The 19,930-nt window shown below is 69.4% G+C and overlaps 1 protein-coding gene across 1 annotated transcript in view; it reads right to left on the reverse strand.

Moving 5' to 3' along the window:
• KCNIP2 (potassium voltage-gated channel interacting protein 2) overlaps positions 1-17,263 on the reverse strand; it is an 82,124-nt gene extending 64,861 nt beyond the window's left edge. The window contains exon 1 of the mRNA XM_089780255.1: positions 16,788-17,263. Coding sequence (XP_089636381.1) covers positions 16,788-16,860 — 73 coding nt within the window. The 5' untranslated portion in view covers positions 16,861-17,263. The remainder of the gene's footprint in view (positions 1-16,787) is intronic.
• Positions 17,264-19,930: the final 2,667 nt, after the last annotated feature.

Here is a 19,930-nt window from a genome sequence, read left to right on the forward strand (position 1 = left end):
CACCCAGATATTTAATTAACCAATGAGAACAGGGAGGGTGATTACGCAGCGTGTAATTAATGCCAGGCGGGCGGCAAGAAAACAAACAGTGACTAACCAGATGGGATAGGCGGGGGGAGTCACCATGCCCCTCCCTGGCACAGCCCCCTGGCACACGCCTCCCCCAGCACAGCCCCCGCCTGGCACGCACCACCCCAGCACGGCCCCCTGGCACACGCCTCCCCCAGCACAGCCCCCGCCTGGCACGCACCACCCCAGCACGGCCCCCAGGCACACGCCTCCCCCAGCACAGCCCCCGCCTGGCACGCACCACCCCAGCACGGCCCCCTGGCACACGCCTCCCCCAGCACAGCCCCCGCCTGGCACGCACCACCCCAGCACGGCCCCCTGGCACACGCCTCCCCCAGCACAGCCCCCGCCTGGCACACACCACCCCAGCACGGCCCCCTGGCACACGCCTCCCCCAGCACAGCCCCCGCCTGGCACGCACCACCCCAGCACGGCCCCCTGGCACACGCCTCCCCCAGCACAGCCCCCGCCTGGCACGCACCACCCCAGCACGGCCCCCTGGCACACGCCTCCCCCAGCACAGCCCCCGCCTGGCACGCACCACCCCAGCACGGCCCCCAGGCACACGCCTCCCCCAGCACAGCCCCCACATGGCACGCACCACCCCAGCACGGCCCCCTGGCACACGCCTCCCCCAGCACAGCCCCCGCCTGGCACGCACCACCCCAGCACGGCCCCCTGGCACACGCCTCCCCCAGCACAGCCCCCGCCTGGCACGCACCTCCCCCAGCACGGCCCCCTGGCACACGCCTCCCCCAGCACAGCCCCCGCCTGGCACGCACCACCCCAGCACGGCCCCCTGGCACACGCCTCCCCCAGCACAGCCCCCGCCTGGCACACACCACCCCAGCACGGCCCCCTGGCACACGCCTCCCCCAGCACAGCCCCCGCCTGGCACACACCACCCCAGCACGGCCCCCTGGCACACGCCTCCCCCAGCACAGCCCCCGCCTGGCACGCACCACCCCAGCACGGCCCCCTGGCACACGCCTCCCCCAGCACAGCCCCCGCCTGGCACGCACCACCCCAGCACGGCCCCCTGGCACACGCCTCCCCCAGCACAGCCCCCGCCTGGCACGCACCACCCCAGCACGGCCCCCAGGCACACGCCTCCCCCAGCACAGCCCCCGCCTGGCACGCACCACCCCAGCACGGCCCCCTGGCACACGCCTCCCCCAGCACAGCCCCCGCCTGGCACGCACCACCCCAGCACGGCCCCCTGGCACACGCCTCCCCCAGCACAGCCCCCGCCTGGCACGCACCACCCCAGCACGGCCCCCTGGCACACGCCTCCCCCAGCACAGCCCCCGCCTGGCACGCACCACCCCAGCACGGCCCCCTGGCACACGCCTCCCCCAGCACAGCCCCCGCCTGGCACGCACCACCCCAGCACGGCCCCCTGGCACACGCCTCCCCCAGCACAGCCCCCGCCTGGCACACACATCCCCGGCACGGCCCCCAGGCACACGCCTCCCCCAGCACAGCCCCCGCCTGGCACGCACCACCCCAGCACGGCCCCCTGGCACACGCCTCCCCCAGCACAGCCCCCGCCTGGCACACACGTCCCCGGCACAGCCACCCGGCACACGCCTCCCCCAGCACAGCCCCCGCCTGGCACGCACCACCCCAGCACAGCCCCCCAGCACACGCCTCCCCCAGCACAGCCCCCGCCTGGCACGCACCACCCCAGCACGGCCCCCTGGCACACGTCTCCCCCAGCACAGCCCCCGCCTGGCACGCACCACCCCAGCACGGCCCCCTGGCACACGCCTCCCCCAGCACAGCCCCCGCCTGGCACGCACCACCCCAGCACGGCCCCCTGGCACACGCCTCCCCCAGCACAGCCCCCGCCTGGCACGCACCACCCCAGCACGGCCCCCTGGCACACGCCTCCCCCAGCACAGCCCCCGCCTGGCACGCACCACCCCAGCACGGCCCCCTGGCACACGCCTCCCCCAGCACAGCCCCCGCCTGGCACACACGTCCCCGGCACAGCCACCCGGCACACGCCTCCCCCAGCACAGCCCCCGCCTGGCACGCATCACCCCAGCACGGCCCCCTGGCACACGCCTCCCCCAGCACAGCCCCCGCCTGGCACACACGTCCCCGGCACAGCCACCCGGCACACGCCTCCCCCAGCACAGCCCCCGCCTGGCACGCATCACCCCAGCACGGCCCCCTGACACACGCCTCCCCCAGCACAGCCCCCGCCTGGCACGCATCACCCCAGCACGGCCCCCTGGCACACGCCTCCCCCAGCACAGCCCCCGCCTGGCACGCACCACCCCCGCACGGCCCCCTGGCACACGCCTCCCCCAGCACAGCCCCCGCCTGGCACGCACCACCCCAGCACGGCCCCCAGGCACACGCCTCCCCCAGCACAGCCCCCGCCTGGCACGCACGTCCCCGGCACAGCCACCCGGCACACGCCTCCCCCAGCACAGCCCCCGCCTGGCACGCACCACCCCAGCACGGCCCCCTGGCACACGCCTCCCCCAGCACAGCCCCCGCCTGGCACGCACCACCCCAGCACGGCCCCCTGGCACACGCCTCCCCCAGCACAGCCCCCGCCTGGCACGCACCACCCCAGCACGGCCCCCTGGCACACGCCTCCCCCAGCACAGCCCCCGCCTGGCACACACGTCCCCGGCACAGCCACCCGGCACACGCCTCCCCCAGCACAGCCCCCGCCTGGCACGCACCACCCCAGCACAGCCCCCTGGCACACGCCTCCCCCAGCACAACCCCCGCCTGGCACGCACATCCCCCGCACGGCCCCCCGGCACGCACCTCCCCCAGCACAGCCCCCGCCTGGCACGCACGTCCCCGGCACGACCCCCTGGCATGCACCTCCTCCAGCACAGCCCCCTACCTGGCACGCACATCCCCCGCACGGGCCCCCGGCACGCACCTCCCCCAGCACAGCCCCCGCCTGGCACGCACGTCCCTGGCACGACCCCCTGGCACACGCCTCCCCCTGCACAGCCCCCACCTGGCACGCACGTCCCCGGCATGACCCCCTGGCACACGCCTCCCCCAGCACAGCCCCCTACCTGGCACGCACGTCCCCGGCATGGCCCCCCGGCACACGCCTCCCCCAGCACAGCCCCCCACCTGGCACGCACATCCCCGGCATGGCCCCCTGGCACGCACCTCCTCCAGCACAGCCCTGCACCTGGCATGTACTTCCCCAGGCACAGCTCTGCCCTCGACACGCTTCTTCCTGGGCACAGCCCCCCAGCACAGGCGTGGGACCATGTGTGCCGCAGGGGGGGGCTGTCTGCTCTGTGACCCCGGGTCCCCTGTGCTGTGATGGGAGATTCTCACCGACTCACCCACATGTGGATTCACTCAGACACCCAGGCTCAGAGACAAAGGGGGGAAGGTGGAGACCAGCACCTGGGAGGGGGGCAGTGGCTGTCGGGGAGGCATGGAGAGCAGAGGCTAAGCAGGGGACGATGAGCCCCTAACCCTGGGTCTGAGGCATCCTGGCCCGGGCCCCTGTAGCCACATCCCGTCTGTGCGGGGCTGTGCCCTGAAGGAGCAGTGAACCCCTCTCGGTTCTACGCCTGGCGGAGTCGGTTCTGGCTGCCACGGGGCTGCAGGAACGGGGGGCCCCCGACTGCGTCGTCACAAGGGGCCCCCACATGAGAGGAGGGGCCAGCTGGATTAGTCCCTGTCATAAAATCCTAGAGCACTAGGACTGGAAGGGACCTCGCAAGGTCGAGTCCAGCCCCCCGCCCACGGCAGGACCCCGCACTGTCTGACCGTCCAACAGGCGTCTGTCCAGCCTGCTCTTCCATATCTCCAGGCATGGAATTTCCACAACCCCCCTGGCAATTTATTCCAGTGTTTAACCCCCCTGATTTCCAACCTCAACCTCCCTGGCTGCAGTTGAAGCCCCTTGCTGCTTGTCCTGTCCTCGGAGGCCAAGGGGAACAATTTTTCTCCCTCCTCCTTGTGACACCCTTTGAGATACTTGAAAACTGCTCTCACGTCCCCTCTCGGTCTGCTCCTTTCCAAACTAAACAAGCCCAGTTCCTTCAGCCTCCCTCCCAGCTCATGTCTCTAGACCTTTCCTCACTCCTGTTGCTCCTCTCTGGCCCCTCTCCAATGTCTCCACCTCTCTCCTGACATGTGGTGCCCAGAACTGGACAGAACCCTCCAATTGAGGCTGACCAGCGCGGAGCAGAATGATTCTCGTGTCTTGCCCACAACACTCCTGTTCATGCCGCCCAGAATCACTTCTGCTGTTTTGCAAGAGCATCTCACTGTTGCCTCCTTTAGCTTGTGGTTCACTCTGGCCCCTAGATCCCTTCCTGCAGGACCCCTGCCTGGACCGTCGCTGCCCATCGTGTGTGAGATGGATCGTTCCTTCCTAAGGGAGCCCTTTGCATTCGCAATTATGAAACTTCAGCCCATTGACCCCAGACCCTTTCTCCAGTTCGTCCAGACCAGTTTGAATTCTGCCCCTGGCCTCCAACGCTCTCTCCACCCCGCCCAGCTCAGTATCATGAGCAAAGGCATCGAAGGGCTTTCTCCAGGCAAAGCCACTTTGCACGATTTAATCTAGAGAGAAGCAATTATCCAAATAGGCCTGGGCCGGCTCAGCCCTCGGATCTCGTTAGAGGAGCTGGGGGAACCGGCGCGGCGAAAGGAACTTCAATTTCGTACAGGCGCTGTCCTAACGCAACCCGGGTCTCTGCCGGCTCTTTCCATAGCTCCCTGCTGGGGCCGCATGCCACGGCGCCCCCCGTCCTTTCCCCTCCGCGCAGCCACGGCGCCCCCCGTCCTTTCCCCTCCGCCCGGCCACGGCGCCCCCCGTCCTTTCCCCTCCGCCCGGCCACGGTGCCCCCCGTCCTTTCCCCTCCGCGCAGCCACGGCGCCCCCCGTCCTTTCCCCTCCGCGCGGCCACGGCGCCCCCCCGTCCTTTCCCCTCCGCGCGGCCACGGCGCCCCCCGTCCTTTCCCCTCCGCGCGGCCACGGCGCCCCCCCGTCCTTTCCCCTCCGCGCGGCCACGGCGCCCCCGTCCTTTCCCCTCCGCGCGGCCACGGCGCCCCCCGTCCTTTCCCCTCCGCGCGGCCACGGCGCCCCCCGTCCTTTCCCCTCCGCGCGGCCACGGCGCCCCCTGTCCTTTCCCCTCCGCGCAGCCACGGCGCCCCCTGTCCTTTCCCCTCCGCGCAGCCACGGCGCCCCCCGTCCTTTCCCCTCCGCGCAGCCACGGCGCCCCCCGTCCTTTCCCCTCCGCGCAGCCACGGCGCCCCCCGTCCTTTCCCCTCCGCGCGGCCACGGCGCCCCCCGTCCTTTCCCCTCCGCGCGGCCACGGCGCCCCCCGTCCTTTCCCCTCGCAGCGTCCCTGCCATTGGCCTCAGAAGGAAACTGCCACTTGTGCCACAGCCCCTGTGCACGGCACTCGTGACGCACGCACCACTGTGCAGCCTCTGGCCCCTTCTCTGCGCACGGCACTCGTGACACACGCACCACTGTGCAGCCTCTGGCCCCTTCTCTGCGCACGGCACTCGTGACACACGCACCACTGTGCAGCCTCTGGCCCCTTCTCTGCGCACGGCACTCATGACACACGCACCACTGTGCAGCCTCTGGCCCCTTCTCTGTGCCTCTGAGCTGGGAACTCTCCTGGGGTCACTGCAGCCCCCCAGCCCCCAAACAGCCTGGGCTCTCCCCACCAAACGCTGCGAACCGGCCACTCCGGAGCCAGCCACTCGGCCTGGCTCTGCACTGGGCTCCACGCCAAAGCCTGCTGGTGCTGCAGAGACGTGCCACACGCCAGGCCTGGCCCCGGAGCTGGAGCCCTTCCTGGCCTGCCTCACGCTCAGGGCACGGCCCTCGGCTCTCACGGCCACTGTGCAGCCACAGGTGACTGGCAGGGGCTCCCCCGCCCGTCCTGGCCACGTTAAACCGCTCTGGGGAGGCGAGAGCCCGGAGGAAGATCTCGCCTACCACGACACCGGCACGCCGTGCGAGCATGAGGCCTTGCCCCGCTCCGGGCTCGCACGTGGCCTGCCCCGATTGCCGTTTGAACAGCAGCTTCGCTCAAGGAAATCAGGAGCAAAAGAGGCCACTCAACCCCAAATCAGCGTGCACACAGGGGGTTGCACTAGTGCAAGAGTGCGCACCGGCAAGTGTATTCACAAGCGTGCCCAGCCCCTCCAGTCTCTGTGTGTGTGTGTGTGTGTGTGTGTGTGTGTGTTTTGTAGAAGTCACGTGGCTAGCCCGTGTGATTAAAGTGCAGGGTCTAGGGCCCCCCCGTCCTGGATCGTCCAGCCCCGGCCGGCAGATGGATTCATCATCCCCCCAGCACAGCCACTTGGCTTAAATCAAACCAAACCACTTCCCCTAATGAAACCGCCACTAATGAACAGAGCCAGCCGGGGGGGGGGAGGGGGAAGGGGGAAGGGAGGCGTCTCTCCTGTCCCGCCCCCCCCAGATTATCCCCCTGCCTGGGCTCACGCAGGGAATGCTGCCGCTTTCCCCACTGAACTAGGCCCATGAGCTCTGCCCTGGGCCCCCCCAGCCCTGCCGACGCCCCCGACCCGCAGCCCCCCCATCTCTGCCCTGAGCCCCCCAGCCCTGCCGACGCCCCCGACCCGCAGCCCCCCCATCTCTGCCCTGAGCCCCCCCAGCCCTGCCGACGCCCCCGACCCGCAGCCCCCCATCTCTGCCCTGAGCCCCCCCAGCCCTGCCGACGCCCCCGACCCGCAGCCCCCCATCTCTGCCCTGAGCCCCCCAGCCCTGCCGACGCCCCCGACCCGCAGCCCCTCCCGTCTCTGCCCTGAGCCCCCCAGCCCTGCCGACGCCCCCGACCCGCAGCCCCTCCCGTCTCTGCCCTGAGCCCCCCAGCCCTGCCGACGCCCCCGACCCGCAGCCCCTCCCGTCTCTGCCCTGAGCCCCCCAGCCCTGCCGACGCCCCCGACCCGCAGCCCCTCCTCTCTCTGCCCTGAGCCCCCCAGCCCTGCCGACGCCCCCGACCCGCAGCCCCTCCCGTCTCTGCCCTGAGCCCCCCCAGCCCTGCCGACGCCCCCGACCCGCAGCCCCCCCATCTCTGCCCTGAGCCCCCCAGCCCTGCCGACGCCCCCGACCCGCAGGCCCTCCCATCTCTGCCCTGAGCCCCCCAGCCCTGCCGACGCCCCCGACCCGCAGCCCCTCCCATCTCTGCCCTGAGCCCCCCAGCCCTGCCGACGCCCCCGACCCGCAGCCCCTCCCATCTCTGCCCTGAGCCCCCCAGCCCTGCCGACGCCCCCGACCCGCAGCCCCCCCATCTCTGCCCTGAGCCCCCCAGCCCTGCCGACGCCCCCGACCCGCAGCCCCCCCATCTCTGCCCTGAGCCCCCCCAGCCCTGCCGACGCCCCCGACCCACAGCCCCCCCATCTCTGCCCTGAGCCCCCCCAGCCCTGCCGACGCCCCCGACCCGCAGCCCCCCCATCTCTGCCCTGAGCCCCCCAGCCCTGCCGACGCCCCCGACCCGCAGCCCCCCCATCTCTGCCCTGAGCCCCCCCAGCCCTGCCGACGCCCCCGACCCACAGCCCCCCCATCTCTGCCCTGAGCCCCCCCAGCCCTGCCGACGCCCCCCGACCCGCAGCCCCTCCGCTCTCTGCCCTGAGCCCCCCCAGCCCTGCCGACGCCCCCGACCCGCAGCCCCTCCCGTCTCTGCCCTGAGCCCCCCCAGCCCTGCCGACGCCCCCGACCCGCAGCCCCTCCCGTCTCTGCCCTGAGCCCCCCCAGCCCTGCCGACGCTCCCGACCCGCAGCCCCCCCATCTCTGCCCTGAGCCCCCCCAGCCCTGCCGACGCCCCCGACCCACAGCCCCTCCTCTCTCTGCCCTGAGCCCCCCCAGCCCTGCCGACGCCCCCGACCCGCAGCCCCTCCTCTCTCTGCCCTGAGCCCCCCCAGCCCTGCCGACTCCCCCGACCCGCAGCCCCTCCCATCTCTGCCCTGAGCCCCCCCAGCCCTGCCGACGCCCCCGACCCGCAGCCCCTCCCATCTCTGCCCTGAGCCCCCCAGCCCTGCCGACGCCCCCGACCCGCAGCCCCTCCCATCTCTGCCCTGAGCCCCCCAGCCCTGCCGACGCCCCCGACCCGCAGCCCCCCCATCTCTGCCCTGAGCCCCCCAGCCCTGCCGACGCCCCCGACCCGCAGCCCCCCCATCTCTGCCCTGAGCCCCCCCAGCCCTGCCGACGCCCCCGACCCACAGCCCCCCCATCTCTGCCCTGAGCCCCCCCAGCCCTGCCGACGCCCCCGACCCGCAGCCCCTCCGCTCTCTGCCCTGAGCCCCCCCAGCCCTGCCGACGCCCCCGACCCGCAGCCCCTCCCGTCTCTGCCCTGAGCCCCCCCAGCCCTGCCGACGCTCCCGACCCGCAGCCCCCCCATCTCTGCCCTGAGCCCCCCCAGCCCTGCCGACGCCCCCGACCCGCAGCCCCTCCCGTCTCTGCCCTGAGCCCCCCCAGCCCTGCCGACGCTCCCGACCCGCAGCCCCCCCATCTCTGCCCTGAGCCCCCCCAGCCCTGCCGACGCCCCCGACCCACAGCCCCTCCTCTCTCTGCCCTGAGCCCCCCCAGCCCTGCCGACGCCCCCGACCCGCAGCCCCTCCTCTCTCTGCCCTGAGCCCCCCCAGCCCTGCCGACGCCCCCGACCCGCAGCCCCTCCCGTCTCTGCCCTGAGCCCCCCCAGCCCTGCCGACGCCCCCGACCCGCAGCCCCCCCATCTCTGCCCTGAGCCCCCCAGCCCTGCCGACGCCCCCGACCCACAGCCCCTCCTCTCTCTGCCCTGAGCCCCCCCAGCCCTGCCGACGCCCCCGACCCGCAGCCCCTCCTCTCTCTGCCCTGAGCCCCCCCAGCCCTGCCGACGCCCCCGACCCGCAGCCCCTCCCGTCTCTGCCCTGAGCCCCCCCAGCCCTGCCGACGCCCCCGACCTGCAGCCCCTCCCGTCTCTGCCCTGAGCCCCCCAGCCCTGCCGACGCCCCCGACCCGCAGCCCCTCCCGTCTCTGCCCTGAGCCCTCCCAGCCCTGCCGACGCCCCCGACCCGCAGCCCCTCCTCTCTCTGCCCTGAGCCCCCCAGCCCTGCCGACGCCCCCGACCCGCAGCCCCTCCTCTCTCTGCCCTGAGCCCTCCCAGCCCTGCCGACGCCCCCGACCCACAGCCCCTCCTCTCTCTGCCCTGAGCCCCCCAGCCCTGCCGACGCCCCCGACCCGCAGCCCCTCCTCTCTCTGCCCTGAGCCCCCCAGCCCTGCCGACGCCCCCGACCCGCAGCCCCTCCTCTCTCTGCCCTGAGCCCTCCCAGCCCTGCCGACGCCCCCGACCCACAGCCCCTCCTCTCTCTGCCCTGAGCCCCCCAGCCCTGCCGACGCCCCCGACCCGCAGCCCCTCCTCTCTCTGCCCTGAGCCCCCCAGCCCTGCCGACGCCCCCGACCTGCAGCCCCTCCTCTCTCTGCCCTGAGCCCTCCCAGCCCTGCCGACGCCCCCGACCCGCAGCCCCTCCTCTCTCTGCCCTGAGCCCCCCAGCCCTGCCGATGCCCCCCGACCCTCAGCCCCTCCTCTCTCTGCCCTGAGCCCCCCAGCCCTGCCGACGCCCCCGACCCGCAGCCCCTCCATCTCTGCCCTGAGCCCCCCAGCCCTGCCGATGCCCCCCGACCCTCAGCCCCTCCTCTCTCTGCCCTGAGCCCCCCAGCCGTGCCGACGCCCCCGACCTGCAGCTCCTTCCTGTCCCATCACTTGGGCAGCAGGACTCCAAGGCCACCGGGACGGGGACCAAGAGCGACCCAGCAAACTATGGCCTGGCCCCCAAGGCCTCCTGGCACACTGTCCCCCGCCACACGGGCTCTGGAGGGGGGTTCCCAGAAAGCCCCTCCCCCCCGGATCTGGGCTCCTCGTGTCACGTCACTGTGCGCAGGGGTCTTGCACCAATGTCCCAAAATCACCTTTCATCCGCAATGCCCAGAGCCGTCCCACGGACCTGGGCCCCCGGTGCTCCACGGCCTCCCCCCCCCACCTGCCCCTCGGGGACAAGCAGACATCCCCCTGACACCTCGAACCCGACTGCAGGCAGCGCCCTCCGAACCCAGCTCCCTAGTGACGGAGCCAAGCCCCCCACCCTCCCTGGCTGCCTCAGCGCCCGCAGAGCACCCTGAGGCAGGAGCCGCAACCCATGGGTTCGCCCGGCCCCTCCCCACGTCCTGAGCCGCTGGGGGGCTGAGAATCCCAGGCCCCGGGCTCCACCCGCCTCCCGTCCCCACCAGACTCTGGCCCCCGCCAGGAGGGACCGAACGCCAAGAGAAAGGCCCCAGACGTCCGGCCCTGGGGATGGGAGCAAGCCAGGACAGCAAAGGAGACAAGGCGGGGGAGGGCAGCAGGCAGGGGGAGCGTCCTGGCAGCCGTAGGACCCCCCCAAGGTGCAGCATCCCTTTAGGGCACAGCGCTCTGTGGGGGGAGGGGAGGCTGTGGGGCAGGCGGGGGGGGGGGGAGGGTCAGGGTCATCTGTTCTGGTTCACAGCTGTGCAGCCCCAGAGGAGAGAAGGAAGGGGCCGTGGGGCAGAGGGGGCTCAAGCCAGACCCCAGAGCAGGCAGGGAGCCTCACAGTGCGCATCACGCCCCCTCCTAGCAGCTGCTCCCCGACGGGGTAACAGCCTACTACTGCTACGCACTTGTGGAGCCCCTCCCTTCACCCCAGCAGCGGAGGCCAGGGCTGTGGGGGGAAGCGACCCGGTTCCAGCCTTGGTGGGCGGGGAGATGCGAAGGCTGCTCCAAATGTAGCCTTGTCCTGCGGGTTGGTGGGTGCGTCAGAGACGAGCTGCCTGGCCCACGGCCCCCCGGAAGCTGCAGGGTCCCAGCCCCCCCCCCCCCGCGCTAACGTCCTGACCTGCTCCTGAGCCAGCCCCTTGGCAGAGCTGCTCCCCGTGTGCATGTGCCCGGCCTAGCCCGGCCCCTGGACAGCTCTGCCCACACAGCCGGAGGGCACGGGGGAGCCTCCAGGCTGCTGGGGTGGGGGGGGGACACATGGAGCAAGCCCGCCCCCCAGGGACAGCTCCATCTGCAACGGCCCCCTCCCAGCCCCCGCTCTCCTCTGGGACGCAGAGATTGGGGGGTACACGGCAGAACCCACCACACGGGCACACTACGCCCCACACACCCCAGCATCAACACACCTCACACACACACACACACTCTTCACCCCGGCGTGCCCCCACCACTCCGCCCTCCATACGCACCACCCCACAGCACACACCATCCTCCTGCCCACACACCCCGACACACCCAGCGCTCCGCCAAGCACACAGCCGGCCCCCTCCCGCCACAGTCACCAAGCCATGTGCTGCTGGGATCCTGGGCTGAAAGCACCCCCGCTTTACAAATGGGGAAACCGAGGCACAGTGTACCCCACAACTAATCAGTGGCCAGGTACAGAAGAAAACCCAGCTCTCCCCACTCGACAAGAGGCAGAGCCCTACTGCTGCCGTTCGCTGAGGTGGCCAGGATATGGACACAGGCATTGGCCCGTGGTCCATGCACAATCTCAAGAGGATAGAATTACCCTGCTGTGTGTCATAAGCCCTATAGTGCTAACAGCAAGTGGAGATTTTCCTTTATGGAAGGATCAGAGTTCATTGTGGCCCCCGGCACCATGCCTAGCCAAAGGGTTGCAACCAGATGGGTGCAGGACTGTAGGGCTTGCCCCAGGATCGGGGCTGGGGAGAGGACGCTGCCTGATTGTGGCCTCGTTAGCCCCAGCCTGGCTGAATCTGGGATCATGTCTGCCATACACGCGGCTCTGCGCTCCCAGAAAACGCCTTGCGGCAGACAAGGGGGCATATTTGTTTTTGTCTGATATTAGGAACTAACATATAACTCATGCGCCAGGGATGCACGGTCAGCATTCCTGCACAGACCCAATTAGCCATCTCCTCTGCTCAGAAACGTCGCCGGGGGCCGGGCTGTGCGTGGCTCAGTGGAGCCTTCTGCTTTCTTTCCACCCGGAAGAGAAGAGATTTGGTTTTCAACAGCCCCTCTCTGGGCACCAGGATCCAGGCCAGGCCTTGCCCGGTTACCCCTACTAAACGCACCTTCCTTCCCGCTAGGCGGAGGGGCAGAAACGCCGTGATCGAGCTGTGTCTCTTGACCCGGCGTCGACGGACCATGTGTTTTGTAGCGCCCCAAAGCCCCCTGCAGGCTGTTTCTCTGGCGAGTGCCCATTCACCCCCCCCCCATGCGCCTGCCTCTGGGGGGGAGCCAGCAGCAGGTGCCCAGCATGACAGCAGCCTGCAGGGAAGGAGGTGGAGGTCTCAGTGTAGACACTACAGCAAGGGAACAGGGGGACTGTAAAGGCCACAGGGGGTAGGACACTGGCATTGGGGCCAACGCGGGGGGAGCTGTGGAGAGCCTGGGGGGGCGTGAGGGAGCAGCCCTGTGTGCCCCGACCCAGAGACCTCGACTGGGGCCGGAGGGGAGAAGCCACGTTCACAGCCCACGGGGGCACCCCGCCTGGCCCATCGGAAGCAGGGCCCAGCGAGCTCCCTGCTGGGCCGTTCCGGCCCCCAGCCCTAGGAACAGGGCAGCGGGAACAGCTGATAGACCAGGGACGCAGCTTTCCAGCGCCAGGCAGCGTGGCCCCGGCACACGCCCCACACGCGTGCACCCCCCGCATGCGCACCCCACAGCACATGCTCACACCCCCTCATGTGCACACACCCCCAGCACACACATCCCACACGCATGCACCCCCCGCGTGCGCACCCCCCACACACAGCACGTGCTCACACCCCCACATGTGCACACCCCCCCGGCACACACACCCCACACGCATGCACCCCCCGCGTGCGCACCCCACACACACACAGCACGTGCTCACACCCCCTCACTCACACCCCTGGCACACACACACATCCGGCATGCACGCCCCCCCCAACACGCACACACAGCACGAACTCACACCCCCACTCACTCACACACCCCCAACACACACACACACACACAACACGTATTCACACCCTCACTCACTCACACCTCCCCAACACGCACACACAGAACGTACTCACACCCTCAATATGCACCCCCCGACATGCATGCACCCCACACACACAGCACGTACTCACACCCCCACGTGCACACCCCCCAACACACACACACACAGCACGTACTCACACCCCCACGCGCACACCCCCAACACACACACACACAGCACGTACTCACACCCCCACGCGCACAAGTACACACCCCCAGCCAGTGTGTGGGGACTCCCTCCACACACCCCGGCTAGCCAGGCTGGTCTATCAGGGCCCGGCTGCGGAGGGCTCAGGCTGGCAGAGGCTGGCTGGGAAGGGGGAGCGGTTTTCGCCTCCCCACCTGCTCGGTGCTGTCTGGCCAGAGCCATGTTCGTAAGCTCTTTAGACTCAAGTCAATGGCCGGCTACTCTGGGACTCTGCGCTGTGCCGAGGGCCCCCCGCCCCGGGGGGGGGGGTAGAAGCCCCCCATGATCTGAAAGGGGGCAGGTTAACCTACTTCTCCAGGCAGCCGGGGCTGGGGGGGAGCACACTTGTTAACCCTGCGAGTGCCATATCCCTTGCTCCCTCGGGGGGCACTGGCGGTAGCCGGGGCTGGATCGGGGCAGCAGAGGCAGGGCCATGGGAACGGTCCCCGTGGCGCCCCCAGGCCCCTCTCTAGGGAGCTGGACAAAGCGGGGAGGCCTGGCTGCCGGCGAAGAGCCATAACGAGGCCAGAGGAGTCAAGCGCCAGCCTAGACCTCGCTGATCCAGGCTGTTTATCCCGTCGACACGCCCGGGGTGCGGCCCATCAGACGCCAGGGGCGAGCCAGCCTCCGGGCAACCCCCTGCACGCGACAGCCCAGCCACACTGCACATGGGACCGACCCACGTCCCCCCAGCTGGGGGAGAACTGGCCAGCCCCGGGCTTTAGGTCCCATTACTGGGGGGCAGTTAGGGACACGCTACCCTGCGCCCCGTGATGGGACCTCACCCCGCCCCTCCAGCTGTGGAGCGCATGAGGCCACAGAAAAGCCCCCGGCCTACGGGGACTCAGCCACACCCGGCGCCTTTGCCTGTCTAGCTGCCTGCGGAGGAAGCGGGGCGCTGGGGAGGCAGAGCGGGGTGCAGCACGTGCCAGGGGAGAGGCACACACCACGCTCTCTCCAGCTGACTTCACTGCAGATCCGGGGGGGTGGTGAAAGTTACGTAACATTTCTCACCGGTGCTGTCCTATTGCAACCCGGGTCCCGGCCGGCTCTTTCAATAGCTCCCTGCCGGCTCCTGCTGGAGCTACACACCACGGCGCCCCCACTTCCTTTCCCCTCTGCGTGGCGCGAAACGAGGGACGCTAGCATGCAATCGATAACCGTGGAACCACCGACTGCCGGCCGTTGCCTGCGGGGCTCCAGCCAGCTGCACGGAGCCGATCGGGTAGCCGCTAAGCATGAGCTAGCAGCACGCGAGTCCTGGGAGAAATCACAAGGACCTGACCTGGGACAGCACCACGTCCCCGAGCAACAGGGCACCTAACTAGGCACCTCGGGCAGTTAAAAGCCCAGCGACTGGTTCCTGGCGCGCGAGCAAGGTTGCAGAGAAGGGACGTTCCGGGACTGCCCTGGGGCAAGAGGAGAAAGCAGCCCCCGGCCTCAGAACAAAGCAGCTTTTCTTTGCTGACGTTTTGAGGGGCAAGGCTCACCACAAGACGCTGCTTCCGTCCTTTTACCCAGCTCTAAAGGCTGATGGGGGGAGGGAGGGAGGAAGCTGGGAAAACGCAGGCCTGTCGCGGGGCTCTGTAGGCAGAGCTGGGCCTGCAGTCTCCTTAGCAGCCCTGAAATGAGATCTGGGGACATTTGGCCACTTCCGTGCCTCAGTTTCCCCTTGCACCGGTAGGGCAGCGACCCTGCCCGACTTCCCGGGGGGAGGGGAGGCGTCTCGGACCACGGGAGTCCAGGCTGGAAGATGCTGTCGGAGCTGCCGTGTGTTTTTCCGCTCGGGGCTCTGCTGTGGAGACGCGCTGACAGCCAGTCCCAGCATGAAAGGTCTCGGCCAGCGAGAGACGGGAGTTTATTTTTAACCGAGGCTTGATGTAAATCCACACGGACACTGCGAAGTTCCCCGAGAAGCTGAAAGTTGTGTGGGTTCCCAGATCCTACGCGGCTCCAAAATATCTTCCCTTCAGCACAGCTCCGCAGGCAACGCCGCCCGCCCTGCACACATCACTCTGCTGGGGAGGAGCGGGGCGGGGGGGGGGGTTCAGCTCCCACAGGCCTCTGGAAACTCACCAAGGAGGCCTGAAATTGGCCCCCCTGCGTGGCAGCAAAGGAGCACAGCGGGGCCGTGGCAATGCACGCCCACGGACGACCCCAAGAGCTCCCCTGCTCTGATGGATTCCTCTCCACGGCCAACCTGGGAAGCAGGGCAGGAGCGGGGAGCACATTCCGCGGAGGGGGAAATCGAGGCACGAGGGGTCCTGCCACCCAGGCTCAGCCTCCCTCAAGCGCAAAGAGCCCAGCGTCTTGCCAGCACCTAGCTCGGTGCAGGGCAGGTGGCACATGAAGCCTGTGGGATCCGGGCCCTGGCGAGGAACCAAGTGTAGGCGGCCCGGGGGCACCTGAAAGCAGCAGGGAGTCAGCTCCCGGGGGGACCACGCGCCGAGGGAGCAGCCACTAGCGTGGCACAATCCCGCCACGGGCGGATTCCTGCCGAGGGGAACTCACGCGCTGCACCGGCTGGCAGGGGAAGCCTGCGCCACGGAAAGGCAGGGCTGGAGGGACCGGGGGCAGGAGGAGCAAGGGGGAAACGCTGCCTGGGGGGACTCCCCAGGGGTCACGCCCAGGCCGTGCCCACAGACACAGCGGATCCCAGCAGCAGCTCTGCCCAACGGCCCTTGGCCACCCGCCCTTCCTCACCGCGGCAACACGGGCCCCTTTGCCCTTGGGCAGCTCCCACGGCAGGGCCCCGCTGGCTCCGTGCGCCGCTCCGCTGCACGGGGAACCGGCCAGAACCTCTGCAGCAGGGGAGCCCCGAAACAGCCTGACCCCGGGGGCCACCTGCACACAGCTCCCCAACTGGCACCGCCACAGCGGTGGGAATAGGCCCCTTGTGCACACACACGCACATGCACACACATACAAAATGCACACGCGTGCACACATGCACACACACACACAATACACACACACACATGCACACACAATGCACGCACGCACACAATGCACACACACAATACACGCACGCACACACAATGCACACGCGTGCACACACACACACAATACACACACACGCACGCACACACACAATACACACACACAATGCACACACACAATACACGCACGCACACACAATGCACACGCATGAGCACACACCTGCTCTCCCTGGCCCATTGTCCTGCAACTTCAGGACACATCCAGGGGGAAGCAGAAACCTCCTCCTACCCCTCCAGTCCCTCCCCTGCCAAAGGCCCCCCCAGCCCCAGGAGTAACTTTCTGTAGCTAAACACAGGGAGGCAGGAAGGCAGGAGGGGCGGCCCAGCATGGGGGGGGGGCTGGCCGGGGCAGCCCGGGATGGGGGGGGGGGGGCTGGCCGGGGCAGCCCGGGATGGGGGGGGGGGGGCTGGCCGGGGCAGCCCGGGATGGGGGGGGGCTGGCCCGGGACAGGGACCTGGCCGCAACTTGCCCCTAAGCGGATGCTGCACCTTCCCCCCCCGCCCCCGCGCGGGCAGGACTCACCCGTCAGCTGGTCGTAGGAGCCGTCCAGGTCCCTGGAGTCGGCCAGACTCGCCTTGCTGCCCTGGTCCCGCATCCTGCCCGGCCCGGCCCCGCCGAGAGTCCGCGCGGGATGGACCGAGCCCCGCGCCCCCCCCGCGCCGGGGCCCCCGCCCGCCCCGCCCCGGCCCGGCTGGGCGAGGCGCTCGGGGGCGGGGGGAGCTCGAGGCGGGGGGGCTGGAGGCGCAGGGGTGGGCGCGGGGGGGGGCCGGGGGGGCCGGCAGCGGGGGCCCGGGGGCTGCTGCGGGGCTCGCCCGCCTCCGTCCAGGGGCTGCCCCCGAGCCCCCCGCCCAGGCGCCCCGGCTCGCTGCGGGGCCCGGCCCGGGGAAAGCGGCGCTCGGAGCCGGCAGCAGGTGCGGAGCCGGCTGCAGCCCAGCCGCGTCCTCGCAGCCTTCGCTTCTCCTCCCCCTCGGCTCCGCGCGCAGCCTCCGCGCCCCGCCCGCGGGCTGCGCCCCGCCCGCTCCAGCCGGGACGGCCGCGGGGTCCCGCCCGCCAGAGGGGAAACTGAGGCACGGCTCGGGGAGCGGGGGGTTCACCCTCGCACGTGCGCGCAAAACGCGCTCAGTTGAGGAACGGGGACGCGGGGCTTTGCCAGAGCCCCCTGCGCATGGTGCCCGGCGGCACCGGCCATGCTTGCAGGGACACGGGCGTGCACACGCCCGAACATGCATGCACGGTGATACATGTGTGCACACGCCCGAACATGCATGCACGGTGATACATGTGTGCACACGCCCGAACATGCATGCACGCACAGTGTGCATACATGTGCACATCTGCAAATGCACACACAGTTGCATGCACACACACATGCATCCATGCACATCTGCACACAAAGACACGTGTGTATGCACACACATTTGCACACACAGACAGGTATGCGCACACACAGGGCCAGCCCGGGGCCACAAAGCCTAAGCCAGGAGCAGCTTTGATCATTTGTTAACCGTATCGGTACCTTATTTTTAAGGTATTTGCAGCCCATTTCTCGACTCCGCGGCACCATGTGCCTGTGTGAGTTAGCCCAGCGTTGTAAGCAGGCCAGGATCTGTTCCACAAACACGACCCCCCAGGCCTGGCGCAGGCCGGCCCCGCAGCTGGTCTCCTGCCCCTAAATCCAGTGCTGCAAACGCCCGTGCACACGTCTGCACACACACGCCCATGTACACATGCCGACACACACACACGCAAGCCCAGGCACACTTGTCTGCACAGACACGCCCGTGCACACGTCTGCACACACACACTGTGACGGCGCGTTGGGGGTTCCCCGTCTCCTGCACCCCGAAATGGCACAAACAGACTGCACCAGCCAGTGGAATTGAGGGTGGTTTATTGCTCCTCCAGCACAGCGCAGCACCGATGTAATCTGGTTACAGGAACTGGGCTAGGATGCCTCAGGCCCCCTTGGGATGGGGGAGACTGGGCCCCTAAACTCCAGCTCCTTCTCCTAGGCTCTCCTCCATGCCCTCCGACAGCCAGCAACCAACTCCCTCACTTCCAGCCCTGCCCCCCAGCCAAGGCAGCATTCCACCTTCCTTTGTTCCTCTCCATGGGGGGTGTCTGGCCACTGGTTTGCATAGTGACTCATCCTGTTTTGCTGGGTCGTGGTACCCACGGCAGCCAGTGGGGGATCCCCCAGAGCCAGCAGCATAGAAACCAGCCAGGTACCCCCACTACGTCACAGTTCTCCCCCCTCCGAGAGCGAACTGAGCAGGGTCACTCCGCTCGTGACCTAGGGAAGTTCGGGTCCTCTGCGTGGGAACCCGCCCTGGGGACATGGGTGCTCCCCTTGACTCGGGCCGGCCGTGGCGAGGCCCCACATGAATTGGCTTCCCTCTGTCCACTCGCCGCCCCGCTCCAGGGCGACTGGCACAGGCCTGTCCTCGGGGGTCACACCCACCCTTCCACTGGCCTTGATCTCTGGCCAGGGTCTCTCGGGCTGGGGCCATGAGCCCAGCGAGCCTTCTCTGGACAGCCAGGGCGGCTTCCACCCCCGATGCTCCATCCAGGGAGGACTTCCCCTCCCATAACTCTCTCAGCAAGCCCAGAGGGTCTATCTGGGGTAGAGACCCCCAAGCCGCTTTCCTCCTGTCTTGGGCCTTCCCGCCCCTCTGGCAGGAGTCACAGGACCGGCAGTACCGCTGCACGGCTGTAAAGATTCCCGGCCAATAGAAGTGCTGGAGCAGCTTCAGCCGGGTGCTCCGGATCCCCCGGTGACCCCCAACGGGGGAATCGTGGGCCAAATACAGCAGCTTGAGGCGATACTTTCGGGGGACGACCAGCTGCCGCTCTACCCTCCATGCCCTCGCCTTCCTGGGGGGGAGCCACTCACGGAACAGGAGCCCACGCTCCCGCAGGAATCTCTCCTGGCCACCTCTCCCCCGGGGCTGAGCTGCATGGAGGCCAGCCTGGTCCCTCAGCCTCTGCAAGGAGGGGTCTGCCTGCACCTCAGCCTGGAATTCAGCTGCTGAGGCAGGGATCGGGACCTGTCCCCCACCTCTGCCTAGGTCCGGAGTCCCAGCCTGGCTGGACCCCGTGTCCACTGGGATGGGACCCTGAGGACGCTGCCGGGAGTCCTTCCCTGGACCCACGTTGTCAGCCCCCCGCTGGCTCTGGCTCCAGGTAGTGACTAGAGCCCGCTGGGATTCATGGGGCCACTCCTCTAGGTCGTTCCCCATCAGCACCTCGGTGGGCAAGTGCGGGTGCACCCCCACTTCCTTGAGGCCTTCCTTCGCCCCCCATTTCAGATGCACCCTGGCTACAGGCACCTTAAACGGGGACCCGTCTATGCCCTTCAGGGTCAGCTGCGCGTGGGGTAGTATCCGCTCCGGGGCCACTATGTCGGATCGGGCCAGAGTCACCTCTGCCCCCGTGTCCCAGAAGCCCGTCACCTTCCTACCATCCACCTCCAGGGGTATGAGGCACTCGCTCCGCAGGGGCCGTCCTGCCCCCACCCGGTACACGGAGAAATCCGCCTCCTGAGAATCAGACCTCCCAGGGGAGGTGCACAGAGCATCCTTCCCCTCTCTCTGAGCTGAGGTTTGCCTGCCAGCCCCTGCCTCTGGGGCAGCCTGCCCTTCCTCCCGCCCCAGCCAGTTAACCCT

This window comes from Pelodiscus sinensis, chromosome 8 (assembly GCF_052426305.1).
Source record: "Pelodiscus sinensis isolate ZL-2025 chromosome 8, ASM5242630v1, whole genome shotgun sequence".
NCBI lineage: Eukaryota > Metazoa > Chordata > Testudines > Trionychidae > Pelodiscus > Pelodiscus sinensis.